General features: G+C 42.5%; 1 protein-coding gene across 1 annotated transcript; it reads right to left on the bottom strand.

The window, feature by feature from the left end:
- Positions 1-489: 489 nt before the first annotated feature.
- LOC138584812 (maternal B9.15 protein) lies at positions 490-6,671 on the bottom strand. The gene is made up of 5 exons (XM_069657125.1): positions 6,545-6,671; positions 3,193-3,370; positions 2,962-3,099; positions 2,419-2,746; positions 490-1,730 (listed from the first exon to the last, which is right to left on the bottom strand). The coding sequence occupies exons 2-5, from the start codon at positions 3,363-3,365 to the stop codon at positions 1,515-1,517; spliced, it is 855 nt and encodes a 284-aa protein (XP_069513226.1). The 5' UTR covers positions 3,366-3,370; positions 6,545-6,671; the 3' UTR covers positions 490-1,514.
- Between the last annotated feature and the right edge of the window lie 11,870 nt (positions 6,672-18,541).

The raw sequence follows: 18,541 nt of genomic DNA, 5'->3' as shown, positions 1-18,541 counted from the left end.
TACTGGCCTTCACTATTCAGTCACTTTATTTAAAATGTTCAGGTATTTTTCTCTAGGTGTTGTCTACCAGTAGCCTTTTAAGGACGTTTATGTACATATTCGTACTTTCTTTACTAGCCAATTCATGTCCAAGCTGTTAAACTGATGCTAATGTTCTCTCTGGTTAAATCTAATAAGTTGAGTTGCCAAGATTTCCTTCATTTCCTGCAAATCCTCTACAGGCCAAACAAGAAGTGGGACACAAACTCTATCCTCGCGCCCTTCAGAAGGACTATTTAACGAGGAACAACGTCATGACCTTGGGCTGGTGACGCACCAAGAATACAGGAGTCCTTCCGCTGCAGCATCCTGAGGGTTCAGCCGAAGGTATGACGATCCTCACAGCTCTGAATGATTATTAAAGTAGAGTGGTCAGCCTGAAAGTGTTTTGCTGAAGTCAATCTACTTTCATGAGAGGATATTGTGTACAAAAAAACAGAACACAGATGCTAGTTTCAGGGATGTGTTGATTTATTAAGCAGCATTAAGAAGGCCGATGCGAAAGGTGAACGCAAAGCAATGTTGCAGCACAAAGACCAGCTTCAAAAGTTGCACTGACATGAAATAAATAGCCTTTAGACCAATATCATCAAAAACAAATCATAGAAAATAAGTGGGGGATGAAACACGCATTGGGGATTTATAATGCTGGAGCAAGAAAAGCTGTTTACAATAAAGCCTTAAAAAGACAGCTTTGAGCAGCCCATAAAACAGACACATCATAGGGAGTTTAAGCTTTTTAAAACAATGTTTCTGTGAAGTTAGTTGTGAATTTACAGCAGCCACTGTTCATAACAAAAATATACAATTTCATAAAAATTTCATGTCTTAGCTGTGAGTTGAGTGCCATCCAGTGGTGGCCGAATAAATTACAACAATAAAACATCAGAAAGTGTGCATCAGTGTGTGGCACCTCAGTTCTGTATTATTTACAGGCAGTTCAGTAAAAAATATTCTTCTCAATATACAGATATTGTCACTCTAGCTACATTAGATTAAAACCCTGAATCACATTTTACATTGATTAGCTGCGATGTTTACATCGTGACCATGTTAGGTAAGAGAACAAACAGAGAGATTGCCATAATAAGGAGTATAACGCCTGAAGAGGCGCTTATTTGGCATGAGGATATTGCTGAGAGTTCCTGAGTTAGTCCAAGCACCCAGTGACAGAAGTCGTCCTTAACATGTACAGCATGTAAAAAAGATTAGCAGTGCGGACGTGACAGATTTAAAAACTGTTTTAACTCAGTGGTATGTCTGTGCGGAGTACAAGCCATAAATTACAAGTCACCAGAAATGAAACAAAAAAAGAGAAATTATTAGAGGTTGTGCATGGAACAACTTTCAGCTTTACAGTAAAAAAGTTCATTTTTTGGCCAAAGTTTAGCTGAACTCTGACACAGCAGAGACCTGACACGGCATGGCTCAGTTGAAGGAGCTTGTAAGGCTCTATCCACATCCTCCTGGACGGTCTAACCCTTCACAGCCCCCCACGGCTGCAAAGCGGCATGAGGCAGAATGAACTGTGGAGTCGGCTGGGGCAAGATGTAGTAGCCAAATACCTGCTGGGGTGGAGGAGGCGGCGGTGCTGGAGGCATGCACACCGTGTTCAGAAACACTGGGGCGCCCTTCTTGTACTGCGGCCAGACTTGTGCAGGGTGGTAGAAGTACTGGAGGCTAGCAGGGAGCTGAACAGAGAGAGATTGGAAGGAGTACAAGAGATTAGAAGGGGGTGCAGAATGTGTGTTAAAACACTTTGTCCACACAGGAATCAGTGGGACTTTCCTTTCTAGAACATGCCATACTGAGACGTTATCACACTCTGTCAACACATCCAATAAAAAGACCGAAGTCAACACTCCACACGTGTGTTTCTCAGAGCTTTCACACTGCAGCCCATGTGTGCCTATTTAACATAAATCTCTAAAAGCTGGTCACAAATATTAACTTTTATTGTTTTCAAAAGCCTCAGATTAATCCAAAAAACAGCTGGGAACTGTAGTTTTTAGCAAACTATTAAAATTAAATAGTTATATTAAAATTAATCAATCATTTTTTGTGTCCTATTTCAGCTGCAGATTAATACACATTTGGTTTATAGCTAATATTAAAGCAGCAGGATGGTGTATGTGGGAGTGACTCATGTGCCCATGTTCATGGTCATTCACTGCATCAGTGTGACTCACAATTTTTTTTAATAGTTTTTGGATAATAATGAAGCTCTATGGCACAAAAGAATAAACTTTATCAGGCTGTTGCTACACAAACACTGCACGTTTTGTTTTGGCAGTTAGAGAAATGAAGAATATTATTGGCCTTGTCCTCAAATTATGAGATAATAACAGAAGGTCTTTAAGGAGGAGAGAAAATAATTACCATATTTCTGACGTATTTGACCTTATTTGGTCCTTCTCCTTGACGCTTGCGAATCCTGGGCACCATTGCGATGGTGTAAGTCTCTCCTTCTGCTGCCTCCTTCTTGACGACTTCCTTCACGTCTTTTTCTTGCTCTCCCTCTGTCTCGCCTTCTTTCGCCTCCTCCTCTGTGTCGCTTGACGCAGTGGAGCCACAATCTGAAGAGGTAGCTGAGTGGTAATCTGAGGTGTCAAGGTTTATTGAGGCCACCGAGGAGTCATCCCGCTCTGCCGTCACACCCTCCTCGTCGAACGAGGCTATTTTGAAGGGCCTGCCGTTCTCTCCAGATCTGTGAAGACGGGGCGGATTACTTGTCAACCAAACAATGACACAATTTATTTCTAATTTTACTGTCACTCATATTCCTGCTTTATATTTCCCACGTTGTCATTCATTATGACTCTATTCACAGTCCTCGGCTGAACTGAGACAACTTATCTTTGTTGTTAAAGTGTGAGTGTATCATTCTTTGTCTCTACCTCAGCAGGCCAGACAGTGACTCACCTCGCACACACCTCCAGCGGGTCGATCCACAGTGTGATCTCAGGCGGAAAGCCAAGCTCACCCGGTTTGAGCTCACTCTCCTCACATGCCTTCAGGACCTCTTCATCACACGGTACTCCGTTACTTATCCGGATACACCTGTGAAGGGGTGCACGTTAAAGATTCTGTTCTTTTCAGCCACAATTAAGATAACAATTCTATAATCTTTGCAGTGAGGTGAGATTTGTGTACCTGTACGCCTGGCCTTTGCTGGGGCAGTCAGGGTACCAGTGGTCATCGTATCTGTCATATAAAAGTTTCTCTAGCTTCTCTGCAAACAATTCTGCTTTGGCTTCACCGAGCTTGCCACGTGCCACAGCCAGGCGTTTGAGGAAGTCGACTCCAGCCTTCACCTCTCTTTTCATGGTGTCTGTAGGAAAAGAAGAGGTTTTAAAATTACTTGAGGCCGTCAGCAATTTCATCTTGGTGTTTCTGTGTCATCACAAACCACTTTCGCTACTTAAACAGAGTACAGAGAAGTAGTGTGATTTGAGATTCTCTGGTAACAGACTGACTTCCCTTCAGTGAGCAGTGGAGGAGCAGGAACTTCAGTTGCAGCGATAACAGCACTTCCCTGTGCAGATGCCCCTGAGCCTTCTATTTTTATAACCTTTAAGGGAGCGGTGTATAAGAAGTGCCTGACATTTTACAGCTACGGGCACGGCTCAGTGTGGACAAAAGGCTAGAGTTTGTATTCAGGCAAACAAGATGCAAAAGAGCGCTGCCGTGGTAATATATGCGAGTATTTTGAAATGCAAATCTGATGAGCTCGCTGCGCTGTTTATCCTCTGATAGCGTGTCTGTTTGGGTTGGGCGCCAATGTCAGCCTGACCAGAGAGAACGGCGTGTTCAGTAAAGGCCAAGGCAAATCAAACTTTGCGGCTGTACTTGCTAACATCCTGCTGATGTCCCTGACGGCAGAGTCATGCCTTGAACTTTGAGGTTTGTCAGTCATTTGTTATTATGGATGTAAACACACCACTGCAGCTTCAGCCTGTGTGATGTGTTGGGAGGGAAAATTGCTATTTGCCCGAGCAGACGTAGCCGCAGCCTCCACTTAAGAGAAGTGACACAACATGTAAAAGTAGAAGTAACTTTTAATCACTAACAAGCTGTTTGCCATGACCGAAACTATGAGAGGATCCGCGTTTTATCAACCTAATGATCACACAGCAGCTTTGATATGCTGGCCAGTTATTAGTTTCTCAGGTAAACAGGGTCAAACATGTACTCTTCATGTTGTTGTTGTTGGGTCATTAGTCCTGTGTCATGCTGATCTGCAGCGTGTCACTTTGTCTGACACACAAACATGAACACAGGTTTTTCGGGTCAGTTTTCCATTTTTCAGATTTCTACTACAACTGTGAGGAATGTTAAAGCTGAATTCCTCCGAAATATCGTGTTAAAGAGGCCACAGGATTTCAAAACAGACAAGGTGTTATTAGGTGACTGACAGAGTTGTTCGGCCACAATGTTTTGGTTTTGGAGGACGTTGAACTCAAACAATCCTATCGCCCTTTTTTCTCTTGTTCTGTAGTGTTTACGTAAACATAAACGTTTTGTAATGGAGTAGTTATAATGATTGTGAATTAATTTGCCAACAAATGTTTCAGAAAACAGGAATTGAGATGATAATAGAAATTCACTTAAGGTTATTTAATACTCAAGTATCCTGCAACACTGTGATAAAATCAATTTACTTATCTATTAATAGTTTAAACCATCCAACTTTGTGATTCGGAGTATCTTAGATAAACTGAACGAGGGCTGCAACTACTGACGAGTTCAATTTACTACCTTTGAGAACTGACGAACACAGTAAATATACAGTATTTATACTTAAAGCTGCTGTGAGGAACGTTCGGTTTGTGTTGACTTAGGCGCCCCCTGTGGACAAAGCCATTTTATCTCTGCTGATTTTGTCCTGTACATGATTAAGAGGTGTTTTTTAGTTAAACAGTCATCATCTATCACTCACTTTAAATTTTTGCCCTGAAAAATGTAAACAAAGGCAGTGTGCAGTCGCTTCGTCTGACACCTACCCCCCGCCAGCAGCTTCAGGCATTGAAAATAACTATAGAAGTAATCAATCTTGTCGCCGATGGTCTGGTTTACTTCTGTAGCTCATAGAGAGTAATCAGAATTTATTTTAGTCTGTTTCATAACCAGAGAAAAACTCGTCACAGGAGCTTTAAGAAGCTGAAGCTGGTGTTTATACTTAAAAAAACGTATTATTATTATTATTATTATCTTCACCTGATTTCAGGCCCTGTTCACTGACAACATGTAACATACCACGTATTATCACTCCTGATTCAGTATAATGAATCTATTGAAGACAGCCAGGATGAGTCATGTTTACAACCGGCTTGCATCATAATGAGAAATGTTTGTAGACACTAATGTTGTCGCTGATTACTTCACCTTTAAGTGTGTGTTCTTTAATCTAATCAGGGGATGAGTGCACACCATGTTTACTGAACAATGATTTAGTGCCATTATCACATGGACTCTGATGATAATGTTTTGATTTTACATGTGCAGACAGACAACAACTTGCCCTGTTTGCAGACTAGGAATAGCTTCAGCTGCTTAAACTACAAACTGTGACGGTGTGTATTTAAGCGTATTGAGGAAGGACAGACCGGGTCATTTTTCTTGTGTGTCATTTAACAGCTTGTTGTTGTGCATAACATACCTTCACATTAGTATCCCAAACTAGGCCAAACAGCCTGAAACATCATAAGCAGTGCTATAGGGTCTAAACGGGCTGGAAAATGTGATTGACAGACAATCACAGGTGAAGCTGTTGGACCTATTTGAACTCTTGGTGTCGTCGATAGGGACTTTGAGTGACATTGTAACCTGTTTTCGCGTGTGCGTTTAACAAAGGAGAGGCAACAAAGTAGTAAAGACTCAACTTGTGTGACCTAAGGAGATGACACGTGTTGGTGTGCGGCTGCTCATGAATACCCAAACAATTCAAGTCAGAAAAAACGGCAAGATCAAAGAAAAGCTGAATTTAACCATATTTTTAGAGTCTCTTTCTTTGTCTGCTGTGACATAGGAAACTTCATGCATGCTGGAAATTACCCTTTCGGGTTTTCTGACAGCGCGGAAACCCCCCAGTAGAGATAAGCAGAAACAAGCCTACGGGGTCATTTCGATAAAGGATGATACATTTCGAGTTTCCCCAAACTTAACAAGGTAATTTGGCGTAATTATGTCATCTATATGTTTAAAAAGGCATAGTTTTAAAAGTTTGTAGGAATATTGGCAAGAAAAAGTTTTCGTAGAGGGTCAAACACCAACTTAATTAACTCGTGAATAACAAATAACAATTAAAAATAAACCGAATGAGACATAAAAGCCTCTGACGCATTTCAATTGATTACCGACAACAAAACTATAACAATGTAACGAACACGAAAGCGACAAATTCACCAATCAGTGTGCGCGCGAACAATACTCATTTAGCCTACAACAAAATACAATTAAAGGCGGAACACGAAACTAAGAAGCTAAACAACAAAACGTTACTCACGATTTAAATAAAAAGTGTCCCGTCGATGATTGTCCTCGGCTCGTTGTGTCTCGTCTCGTGGCTGCGTGCCTGCCTGTCTGCGCTGGTGTGTTGGAGTTATTATGGTCAGCACATGTTGCTTCCTTGTTCTCTGTTCTGCTCTCTCGATGCTGCTGCAACGGAGACGTAACATTACCGTCAGCGTGACTCACTTCCTTTACTCAGCTCCATGAGCAAGAGCTGACTGGATCCCCGCGCGAGCGACAACCCCGCCCGGACCAAATATGGTCAGTCAAGGTAAACAGCTGAGTGGAGGATTTCACTCTCTTACTACTACTACAAATTTGTCGTAAATACAAATGCTAATTTTACATCCCTATGATGCCATTTGATGTAATAACCGTGTTTATGTCTAACTATAACTCTTTGAAAGGCTATTTTTTTCCAAGGCTCGACAGTGATGTTATGGTGACCTCGTTAGCTATAGCCAAGGAACCAAATAGCAAATATGTATAGACCCATGCTGTAACTAATTAATAGTGAATACGATTTTAAAAATTGCCTGATGATAGTTGAAAGTTAATAAAGTTTTTTTTGGTGCCAGAAAGCAAAAAAAAAGTATCGAAAAATGAATTTACATGATAGTAGACACTAGTGTATATGTATAACTATTATTCATGCATCAACATACAGAACTATGAAGCAGTCTATGATCAATCATTTATCATAATAAAATAGGATCTGTTTTGTCCTAATCTGCACAATACCAATTTATACAGCATGTCAAATAAATGTAGTGGAGTAAAAAAGTGCAACATTTCACTCCTAAATATAGGGAAGCAGAAGTATAAAGTGACAGAAAAGGAAAATACATCAATATATCCTGTATTACTCAATGATAATATGTTAATATATTATATATGGGAATAAATAGAATATTATAATTATTATTACGCCCTTGTCTCTTATATTGTGGAGGAGAAGCATACACTGGAATACAAATGTAACCTACAAGTACATTAAAAACATTTGAGTACATGTACTGAGACACTATCCATCATAAATATTGGTAATCCAAACTCATGGCCCTCTAATAAAAAAGACCCAGATTTTTTTTTTTTCACAACCTGGCAACCCTGGTGATGTGTTGTTTTTAATCTTAAAACTGACAAATCAGTAGTCAATTAATTTTTAACACCTTAGTGGTAAAAGTAAAAGTAAAGGTTTCAATATGACAACAGTAAAACATTAAGTGAATGTCCTGACATTTTCACTTTCACTTTAAGCAATCTTAAATAATCAATAACTAAACCTGTCATATAAATGTGTTGGACTAAAAAGTGCAATATTTCTCTGTAAAACACAAGGGGTTGAGATATTGAGTCCATAGTAAGGTTAAGGTACCTCAACACTTGACTGAAGTGCAGTACTTAAGTGACTGTATTTATTCACAACCCACTACTAGTTTTTTAAATCTCTCACGGTCGGCTGTCAGGTCCCTTTACAGTTTGTGTTTTTGCTGTTAAAGTGAACCCTGCATGCACTGACATGTTAAAGTAATAATACGTGGTTCAACAGTTCTTCTAATGTCTTAAGTTCATTTAAGGATCAATGCCACTGTTTGACACATAGCCTACCCACCCACCTATCAATCTATCTATCTGACTTTGACATGTTTGGTATGCAAACTTGGAATTTACTGAGTGACTTAACCTTAACAGTTGCTCTTAAATAAAGAGAAACGCAAGTATAAAGTATGCCCAAATGCTTTTATTGAAATAACACACAAGAACCCCTCAAAACTGTAGTTTAGTACAATAACGAGTTTTAGTTTTTTAGCTGTGTGTGATGCGTTACCCCCTTGACCAGAGAGCGTCTGTTTCTCTCTGTGACCACTAGAGGGCAGGCTGGTTTCTTTTCTCAAATTCCATCCTGTTAAAACTGCTGGTTACTTGTTCTTTAGCACATTGCACTCAAACAAAGCCGAAAAAATCAGTGTCTTCTCGGTCAGTAAACTGCCCTTTTAAGCCACAATTCCTGCACCTGTCAGATATCATCACATAAAAGAATTATCTCACCACTGAGGTCTGTATTTTAGTCATAAATGGGCTCAAATCTGATTAGAAATGTTGTGTTTTTGCAGGACTCTTGTTGGAGCTTGCAGCTGTAATGGTTGCCATGTAAGAATTAATACAACAATTAGATCAGCATTAAATGTTTAAGAGACGAGTCATTCTTTTCATCTGTATTATGTTAATTTCCTCCTCCAGCTCTCCTCTTCCTCTTTCTTGCTGCGTACACTGTTATGCTTCTTTCCCTCCTTACACTTATTTATTTAACAGTGGTGTGTGTATGTGTCGGTGCAGGTACGCTGAGGACAGTGTGTCAGATCTGTGTGGATTTTTTTCCTTCTCTACTGGATCACTCCCTCTGTCCCAGATGCCAAGTCAAGAGTGAATTATTGCTGCGAGTGTGTATATGAGGGAGATAGAAATAGATAGATGAAGAGAAACAAAGGCACGAGTGGGATGAAAGAGTTGGAAAGTTTTAAAGAGTGGGTGTCCTTGGTATTGATTAGCAGCGTTTTGACGACTGATGGATATTAATTTGTTAATCTTTGTTTCCCTTTTGTCCGTCTTTCTTTTTGCTGTTGTTGACCTCCTTCCCACTCCATCTCCTTGTGGTGAACCTCTGCAGGCAATTCCTGTCGGTAACTATAAGACTGATTGCGTTGCAACGTCTTTAAACAAGCAATTCATTTTCTCAAAGAGTCACAGGTCGTTCTGCTTCTTTCTTTTTTTCCTTTCTTTCTTTCTCCTCAGAGCTCGCAGCTTCAGCACAACTTTCCCCCTCTGAAAACCATTGATTTTTTGTCATTTGTTTGTCATTCTTGCTCCTCAAATACAAGCCTACGTTCTGCTGTGAATAAGAGGAGCTCAAACTTGGACACACCATACAAACACAAACACACACTTTCTCTGTACATATTTCTCACAAGTGTCATGATTTTGTAGATACGCATTGAAAATGAAACCACTTGACCTCGAAATGTGATCGTCCTTTTTCAGGAGCAGCTTCTCTCTGAACACGTCTGGCGGTATCAATGAAGCCCACACGCATACACCACATGCAGCCTGCTTCGCCTTTAAAAACATATTGATTTCTCTCTTTCGCAGGGAGCTTAATGCCATCGATCGGCCAGGCCCTTTCAAGATCAGCGCCAGTATAAGCATCTCTTCCCCTAACACACATGCTGCCTCTCTCCCCTCAGGTAATGGCTGTCCTTGGGCTGGGGGAACGCTTTGTCTGCATTAGGAGAGAGGAGTGTGTCTAGTGGCATCCAGTCCCTCTCCGTCCTCTCTGCTTCACACGATGTGGTTAATATGGAGCGTGTGTTTGACTCTTTGACAAAAGGTATGAACGAATGCAGCACACACCTCTTTTGACCTTTATCATCCACCCATCCCCCCTCCCTCCCCCTCCCTCCTCCTCTCCAACTCTCAGTGGGTCGATACCTATTTGTATTTGCGATGCATTAGACCAGTGCCCTCTTTTTAGATTGAAAAAGTTGGCTTTTCCCAGATTGGCGCCTTGCAGGCAAATCACACCAACAAGACAGAAGCCTTTTATGAACATACTCCAGCTTTTTGAGGCCTTTAAGATCAGTGTTATCACATTCATCTTTCTTTGTAAGCTCTTATAAAAGCGTCAATTAATACTAAGTCTAACGCTCAATTAAAGATGCTGAGAACGTATGAGACGCCTTCACTTGCAGCTACTGATTAATGGTCTACATGTTTGTTAGAGGGCGATAAAAACCCTTCACCTGCCGCTGAGCTTTGACCGTAGCTTCAACCTCCAGGACTTAATATGACAAGAATAAAAGACATTTCTACGCCTTAAATGATGCTTTGGTGACAAAACTGGTCTTTGAGGTCAACATTGGACAAAATGTCCCTAAATTTCCCCCAAAACGGGAAGCAAAGTGCTATTTGGTTTCACATGTTTATGTTTCCTGTAAAAACAAAGTAATTGCCAAATATCTTGAGGAAGCACAAAGGGAAAAGCAACATCACAAAAGTAGTGATACAATGTCGAATAAGTAGATGGGTAGATATTGAACTTTAATCAAGTCAGAGAAGTAATTGAGAGAACTGAACAAACGGGGAGAGTGGCAAGAATATCTAAAGCGTTAGCAAGCATCGGATGCTAATCAGCTAGCTAGCTAGTAGATCTTCTGCTCTGGCCTCTTTGTTTAGAAATGTATCGTCATGTGAGAGTAACTGTAGCTCAAAGTGAGTATTTCTTTGGAAGCAAAATTGGTATATAACCTTGAGTGCAGGATAACCATCAATATTTCTTAATACTTTTGAAGAATAAATACATCAAACAAGACCTGCATTACTTATTTGTCATTAGCATAAAGGCTAGTCACGATCAAGCCAAGACATAGCCTGCTATATGTTTAAAACAAGACAAGTCAAAACCTAGTATGTGGCTGACCGCATCAGGTTATTGAGCGCGTTTGTGGGCGATGTGTTACAAGGACTGTCCTTATGAGGCCGAGGACAACGTGTTTGAAAGCAGGTGCGCGCTGCGGACGTAGGTGAGGAAAGCGGAGGAGCAGCCCTGCCTACTCCCCGAGCAAAGTATCCAGAGCCGTATAGACAGAGAGTCGCGTCAGTGGAGGTCCAATATGCTCCATGATCCGCCATTCAATGTCACAACTCTCTCTCTCTACAGCTGGGAAAGTACCGTCAGTCACACACCCCCGTCCTTCAGTCACATACAGACCCGTGTGTCGGGCTGACCCCGACGGTCAGCCAAAAATGTAAACATACATTTTTTTGGCGGGCAACAGAAACAAGCTGTAAACACTGATGTACGTTTTTAAGTTGCTGAACAGTTGCAGTTACAGACCGACACTGTATCGTCAAAAGTTATTTTTCTAAACAGCTAATGTTAGTCCAATATTCACTCCTCTTTTAGCTCTGTTTCGGTCTCCACCCACCGTTCATTTGCTCTTTCACAGCTAAGTGCTTCAGTATGTTCACTAGCTAGTTATTAACTTTATCTGCCTTTTATTACTAATACAGTAATGTGCATCAAGCTTTATAAACTATATCTCTGAATAAAGCCTCCTTCTGTGACCAAACATGTGCTACAAGTTGCTGCCACCTTAATTCTTTTCAATCATTGTTAAAAAAAAGTCTTCATCCTTTCTGGGGTTTGCAGACGGCCCCTCTCTGTTAGGGTTCAAGTGCTGTATGTGCCATGTTGACATTTCCCCTCCGCTCTTGTTTTCTCTGTAGATAAGACAGCCTTACATCCACCCTTATATCTTGTTGATCTAAGCCGTGTTCAGGATTAAGTCAGCAACAGAGTCATTTCTCACTAGCTTTAATTTGGTGTGTGACTTTTTAATTGCCCATATTTCAGTCCCTGTCGCTGGTTCTCAGGGTTACAGTCTAAACACGGCAGACATTAAAGCTCGAACCATACTCTGAGTGCATTAGAGTAAACAGTACAGAAAACTATAAAGAAGAGAGTGAGTAATGAATAAATCAGTAATTCTGGGATAAATATTAATTCAACAGACTTCAGGTGCATTATCTTTCATGTGGTTTCCTGCTTGTACCAAAACGGCCTTCTTTTCAAAAAGCAAACAGCACTTCCTGGTTTTAAAACAGACTTTCAAACTCTCTCTCTGAATCTCCCACATCACTGCTGATGTTTTAAAATCACATGTGAACGTGAAACCAGCCTGCTTTTGAGCCTGCTGGGGAACTCGGGGAACTGCCATCACACATCATGTCTGTAATTGGAGAAGAATGTAATCATACACACAAATTAGAAACATCTAGAAATGTCTTTAACTTTATTGAAAACTCAAAAATGTCTTATTTACAATATTAAAGAATCAAACACAGTCACTATTTCTGTTTGTTCAAGGAAACAAAGAAATCATCATCTATGACCTGTTTCCTCTTCTGTGTCCCCCTTTGTCCCCCTTTGTCTGCCCTCTGTCTCCTCCTCGTCCCCCATCTGTCCGTCCACGTCTCCCTCTCTGAGTCCTCCTCTGTCTTCTCCTCTGTCTACCTTTCTTTCTCCCCTCTGCCTCATCCACTATCTCCCTTCTGTCCCCTTCCTCTATCCCTTCCTCTGTATCCTCTTCTGTGTCCCCTATGTTGTGCACTCTGTCTCCTTCTCTTTCTCCCTTCCTGTTTCCAGTATTTCACCCCATGTCTCCTCCTCTGTATCCTACTCTGTCTCCCACTCTGGCATCCCCCTGTCTCCCCCTATGCCTCCCCTTCTGTCTCCCCCATGTCTACCCCCTGCCTCCCCTTCTTTCTCCTTCTCTGTCTCCCGATGTCTCCTCCTCTGCCCCCCCCCCCCCCTTTGTCTCCATTTCTGTCTCTCCCTTTGCCTCCCCCTCTCTCTCTCATTGTCTATCTCCCCTCTGTCTCCTCCTTTGTCTCCCATCTGTCTCCCCTCTGACTCCCCCTCTGTCTTCATCTCTGTCTCCCCTCTTTCTCTCCTACATCTCATCTTGTCTGCCACTCTGTCTTCTTCTCTACCTCCCCTCTGTCTCCTCTTGTGTCCCCCCTGTCTCCTCCTCTGTCTTCCCCTCTATGTCCCCCTCTGTCTCACCTCTGTCTTCCCCTCTATGTCCCCCTCTGTCTCACCTCTGTCTTCCCCTCTATGTCCCCCCCTGTCTCCTCCTCTGTCTTCCCCTCTATGTCCCCCTCTGTCTCACCTCTGTCTTCCCCTCTATGTCCCCCTCTGTCTCACCTCTGTCTTCCCCTCTATGTCCCCCTCTGTCTCACCTCTGTCTTCCCCTCTATGTCTCCCTCTGTCTCACCTCTGTCTCACCTCTGTCACCCCCTCTCTCTCCCCCTTGTCTCAACAATCACATCAGCCGAGGTGAGCGTCCTGCCCACTCTCTTTCTCTTGTACGAAAAATAATCGGACAAATAAAAGCATTGGCTCGTGTAATGGTCCACTTTGTGACCCACGACGCAAATGAGTCGTCTTATTTTGAAACATTTCACCTGTGTGTCAGCGGTTGCCATGGAGATTTTGTGCAGATATGTGAGGCTCTTCTTAATGGTCCGACCTTAACCTTGCACTCTCTCGGCTGCACGCTTTCATGATGTTACAGACACACGGGCATAATTTATACCGCAAATCAATATTTCAGCAGGAGCTCATTCTCTCACCTTTCTGCTAACACTCTAAACGCTTGTGTAAGATCGACTCGGCCGTCGATCACGACGGGGAAACTTGTGCTGTGATGAAGATATTTGCACGTCAAATATCTTGTGCATTTCTTGAACTGATTTCGAAGTCTTCTAAAGCCTTGAAGCACCATTTACAAACATTTCCCCTCCCCCATCTGCATTTCTCTCTCTGCCCCTTTTTGCCCCTCTGTCCTGCTCTCTCTCTCTCTCTCTCTCTTTCCTGTGTGCTGGGGGGCCAGCGGAGGGGAAGTACACAGAGAAGGAAAAGCACTCTCGGAGTTCAAGTGCACGGGCTTAAAGACACAGCTGGCTTCAACAAAGGGGAATCTGACAAGGGGAAAACAGTCGTGGAAAGGCAGAATAATGACCTATTGACAAGGCGGTTGTGTACATGGAGACAGTGCGGGGATCATTTCACAAAAAGAGTGGGGGGAGTATAAAAAATGTGAACAGGAAAACGAAGAAAAAATGTCTCCTCCCCTTTTCCTCTCTCCCTCCCACCTTCTTTTCAATCTCTGTCCCTCCCTCTATCCTCTCCTACCCCGCATGCATGCACACTTACACACACACACACACACACACACAGACGCACACACGATGACTGATGCCTTCTCTTGCATTCTCCGTTTTCTCAGCTCTCCATGTAGCGTAAGGTGGAACCGGTTCAGCGCAGCTCCGGCACAGCGCCGTAAGGAAACAAAAAAAAAAAGTACTGATCCTGTACTTCCCCCCCACCTCTCCACGCCGCAGATATCCTTTGTCCATAAGGCATGTTTCCCTTCAAAGTCCCGAGCGTGGAGGGGTGAAGGAGAGAGAAATGGTGTCTGAGGAAGCGGAGAATGAGGCAACAGCGGATAGAAATGTGACGAGACTGGAGTGAAATAGAGATGCAAGGCTGCGAGTCAAGAGGGGAGGCACTAACTGGAGAGTGAGGAAGAGGGGACAGAGAGGAGGAATCAAGTTGGAATCGAGGAAGAAACGCGGGAAAAGGTAAAAAAAAAAGGGGCTGACCTATGAAACATAAGCTTTAACACTCTTGTTACTTCCAACTTGAACTATTATTGAGACAGAAACATTATCATGTACATCTCTCTGTGTGTTCTTGATGTCAGTGTTCGGCTCTGCTATGCTCTCTGTTGGTTTGTGTACCTAAAGTCATTTTCCTTCCTCCCACTCCCGCTGGAACATTTTTTCTCATGTCTCCATTCTTCTCCTATAATCCAGCTTGTATCTGCTGCATTTCTCGTTTTGTTTGCTGGAAGAGCTGCCGCCTGAAATCCAGAGTAACTCAAAGACTGGTTTTGGGGCCCAGTTGTGAGGGCGAAGGGGAAGGAAGAGCGGGGTCGGGGCGCTCACTTTTGAGCCGTTTTTGGTCTTTGGATCTCTGCGTTTGATTCGGCCGAGTGTTCAGCCAGAGAGCGGAGGTTTGCGTTCTCGTTTCGGCTGCTCTGAAAGTGTTAAAAAAGATGACACAAAGTATTTGAAATATTTGCCCATCATCCTCCCTGCTATGGAATTGACACGTCCCACCCTCCTCTTCCCCTCACTGTTTGTTTGTGCTCTCAATGTGCGTCCCTGTTACGCTGTGCATGCACAAACCTCTCGTGTTTGTCTCTCTGCACCCACTTACACCTAACTCATGGCTGTGAATACCTTCATGCTTTGTGCCTCATCCTCGCTGCCTTGTTTGCTCTCAGCCTCGCCTCCATTGTTTGATATCGACAACTTACTGTTGTCCCACGCATGTGCGCTCGAGGATGATATATCCTCATTCTGTCCGCGCTCTTAATAAGCCTGTCCATCTCCGTGCAGACCTGGTGCCAGCTCGCAGTCTCTGACATGCAAACAAACTCACAAAGATTCCCCAGTTTCCTCTCTGCAAGGCCGCAGCATTTAACACGGAGCAGAAATAGTCGGTCGTCTTGATAGTCGTGTCTGACTGCAGGTTTAACTCGAGGATTTATACCAGAACCGAAGTCTCAAACAGCCGACCTTGATGATGGGCCGGCTGCTTTAGGCCCAGTGACAGCGTTTAGCAGAGGCCTGCAGGCACAGGAGGTTAAAGTTAAACCGTTTTTTTTTTTGGTAGAAATACTTAAACACTTCCAAATACAAATGTTGTGACGGTACCTGTTTCAAAGACAGAGATGCTTGGTTGCGATGTGGGCCTCGATCTCTTGAAGCTCAGAGAAGCTAAGCTAAGCTCAGTTGAAGCTCAATTCAAGTAAACGCCATTCACTCTATAATTTCAGCTATTCAAGAGGAGCTTTTCCTCCTCAGTCACGGTGAAGAGAGATATAAAATGTGTACAAAGTACTTAAAATGCAAAATGTATCTGCTGTAATTTTAAGACGGTTCAGTAGAAAGCTCATAGTGCACAAATGAGTAATATGCACTGACTTTTTCATGATAGAAAGTGTGCACATTGTGTTGTATGTCAGAACAGAGGAAGGCCGCAGTAACAATTCTCCAAAGACAAAGATATTTAGTTTATTATCACAGAGAGTAAACCGGGAAGTGTTCACATTTAGGAAGTTTGATGCCTGATGTGAATCCGAGATGTTATCCAGCAGTTGGAGCTCGATGTGGTGCTTTAGTTCGCGTCCACGGTGTCGTTAAATTCAGCAGCGAAGAAGCTTTTCTTTCTCCTGTGGCTCAAATACTCCTGACAGATATCAGACTTTATGTTGGTATGAAAACCACTTTTTAAAACTTCTTTAAAGTACAGTAGCAATTCCCTTCGAGAAACTTGTGTAAGTGTAAGATGCAGTCAATATAAGTCTCACACTTCACCTCTTAAATAGATTTTTTGGCAAACAAATAAAATTAGAATATAAGACACCTTTAATGAATGAAGGCTGTTTGCTGCTGTTGTGACACAGCTTAAAGCATGAGAGCAGTCGAGGCCTTCAGTTCACCTCCAGCGCTGCGTCTTGATAACTATAGTGAATACTTCAGCAGAAATAATGGATGACCCTGGCTTACTGTCGTGACAATGAACCTATCAGTTATTGAAAACATCTTTAACATGAGGCCGCCACTTTCTGATCCCGGCACGCTAAGCTTTACGGACGCAGCGGAAGCCATTAATGTGATTCACTTTATAAAACATAACTCGGCCTTCGCTATCAATTATCCAGCTCCGGCGTGAAAGAGACGGCCAAAAGGGCCACACACAACAGGCGGCGGGGCCCGGCGTGGAGAGAAGTGGCTGCACCATGTGACCGCTGTGTGATGTACTGACGCTCTCTCAAGGCCTGAGCGAGAGCGATTCCCCCGGCGGACTCTCTGCTCCAGTTGCATCAGTGTTTGTCTGCCCGGTCGGGGACGGGGGGGGCTGAAACGGGGCTGATACCCACAGGGCTCTGCTGCTTTACAGGCTCAGTGCTGAGGAAGTCTTACCTGTTCGGGAGATGTTGTGTTTTGGTCCACGTGCAGGAGGTGCAGGCCTCGATGCTGTTGAGTTTGAGAGCTGACGACTGAAGATGCTTTTGTCTCTGTTTGTTTTACTTCACTGAATTAATCTCTTGTTCCTAATTACTCACTAAAATATGAATATATTGTAAAACATGATGCATTGTTATAGATTAAACAACCCAATGATTAAACAATATGTTTAAAATTCAGTTTTAACACTGATAAAATTGGGATATTTTATAACTAATACTTCTTAATAGGTAAATCTTAAATGCAGGACTTTTTAAGTGGAGTATTGCAACTTTTACTCTTCGCAAAAAAGAATCTTTTTTGCAACTCAGTACATAAAATGTGCAGTATTTGGAGAACAGATAAAAGAAGAGATCTTTTGACGGGAAGATGAACAGACAAATCGACCTGGCAAACATATTGGCAGATAGGGGTGGGACAAAATATCGATACCAATATACCATCGTGTCTGTGAAGGTTCTCAGTTGTCCAGGGGAATGGTAATTCTAAGTCTAATCCAAAAGGCAGCTGGACTTCTCATCTGAAAGGCTTCTTCGGTTCTAAACTGAGTGGTGGACGGAGCCAGAAATATAAGCCTCTGTAGGTCACTATTTCACTGTGTCACTATTTCATGACTCCTCGCGGCGGCGCGTTAACATGAACGGATATTAACTAGCTGAAGCAGAAGTTGACAGCAGGATAGAAGAAGAAAAAGACAGCAGGATATAACGGACAGCGGTGAAAGAAGTCCTAATTTGTTCTATAGTTCTGTAAACTTAATTTACAGACTGAAAACATTGTTTCATCTCAGTTTGTGTCAAAATCTGTGAACTGACACCAAACTGCAGAGAATGAAACATTCATCCTGCACTTTATCTTTTTAGGGGGCTTTTGTATTCTTCAGTTAATCAGACATCGTGAAGAATCGTTACATGATTGTCTTGCTATCAATTATCACAGAATCGCTGTATCGTGATATTATCACTATCATGAGTTCCCCAGCGCTATTGGCTGACATTACAGAGACATAAATGTCTACGTTTATGTTAGCCACCAAGTTTATTCTCGTTTCATTTCATCATGTCCTCTTCAGATATACTGGTATTGGTACTTTGACAAAGAAGGCATTTGACTGGTAATTTACAATTCTTTTATTAAAGATTTTGTTGGACAGAACAGCTGAAGAGTGTCAGCGAATGGGGAAGAGAGAGCGGGGGTGACATGCACCAAAGGGCCGCAAGTTGGAGTCGAACCTACGACGGCTGCATCGAGGACTTTGCCAAAAATGACCAGACGCTCTAATATCCTATTTTTTTAACTCAGCAGAAAACGTTCTGTACGAGGACATCAT

Source organism: Semicossyphus pulcher, unplaced genomic scaffold (assembly GCF_022749685.1).
Source record: "Semicossyphus pulcher isolate SPU_LCO1_2020_fin unplaced genomic scaffold, fSemPul1.0.p SCAF_9, whole genome shotgun sequence".
Lineage (NCBI taxonomy): Eukaryota > Metazoa > Chordata > Actinopteri > Labriformes > Labridae > Semicossyphus > Semicossyphus pulcher.
This window is presented reverse-complemented; position numbering and strand designations above follow the sequence as displayed.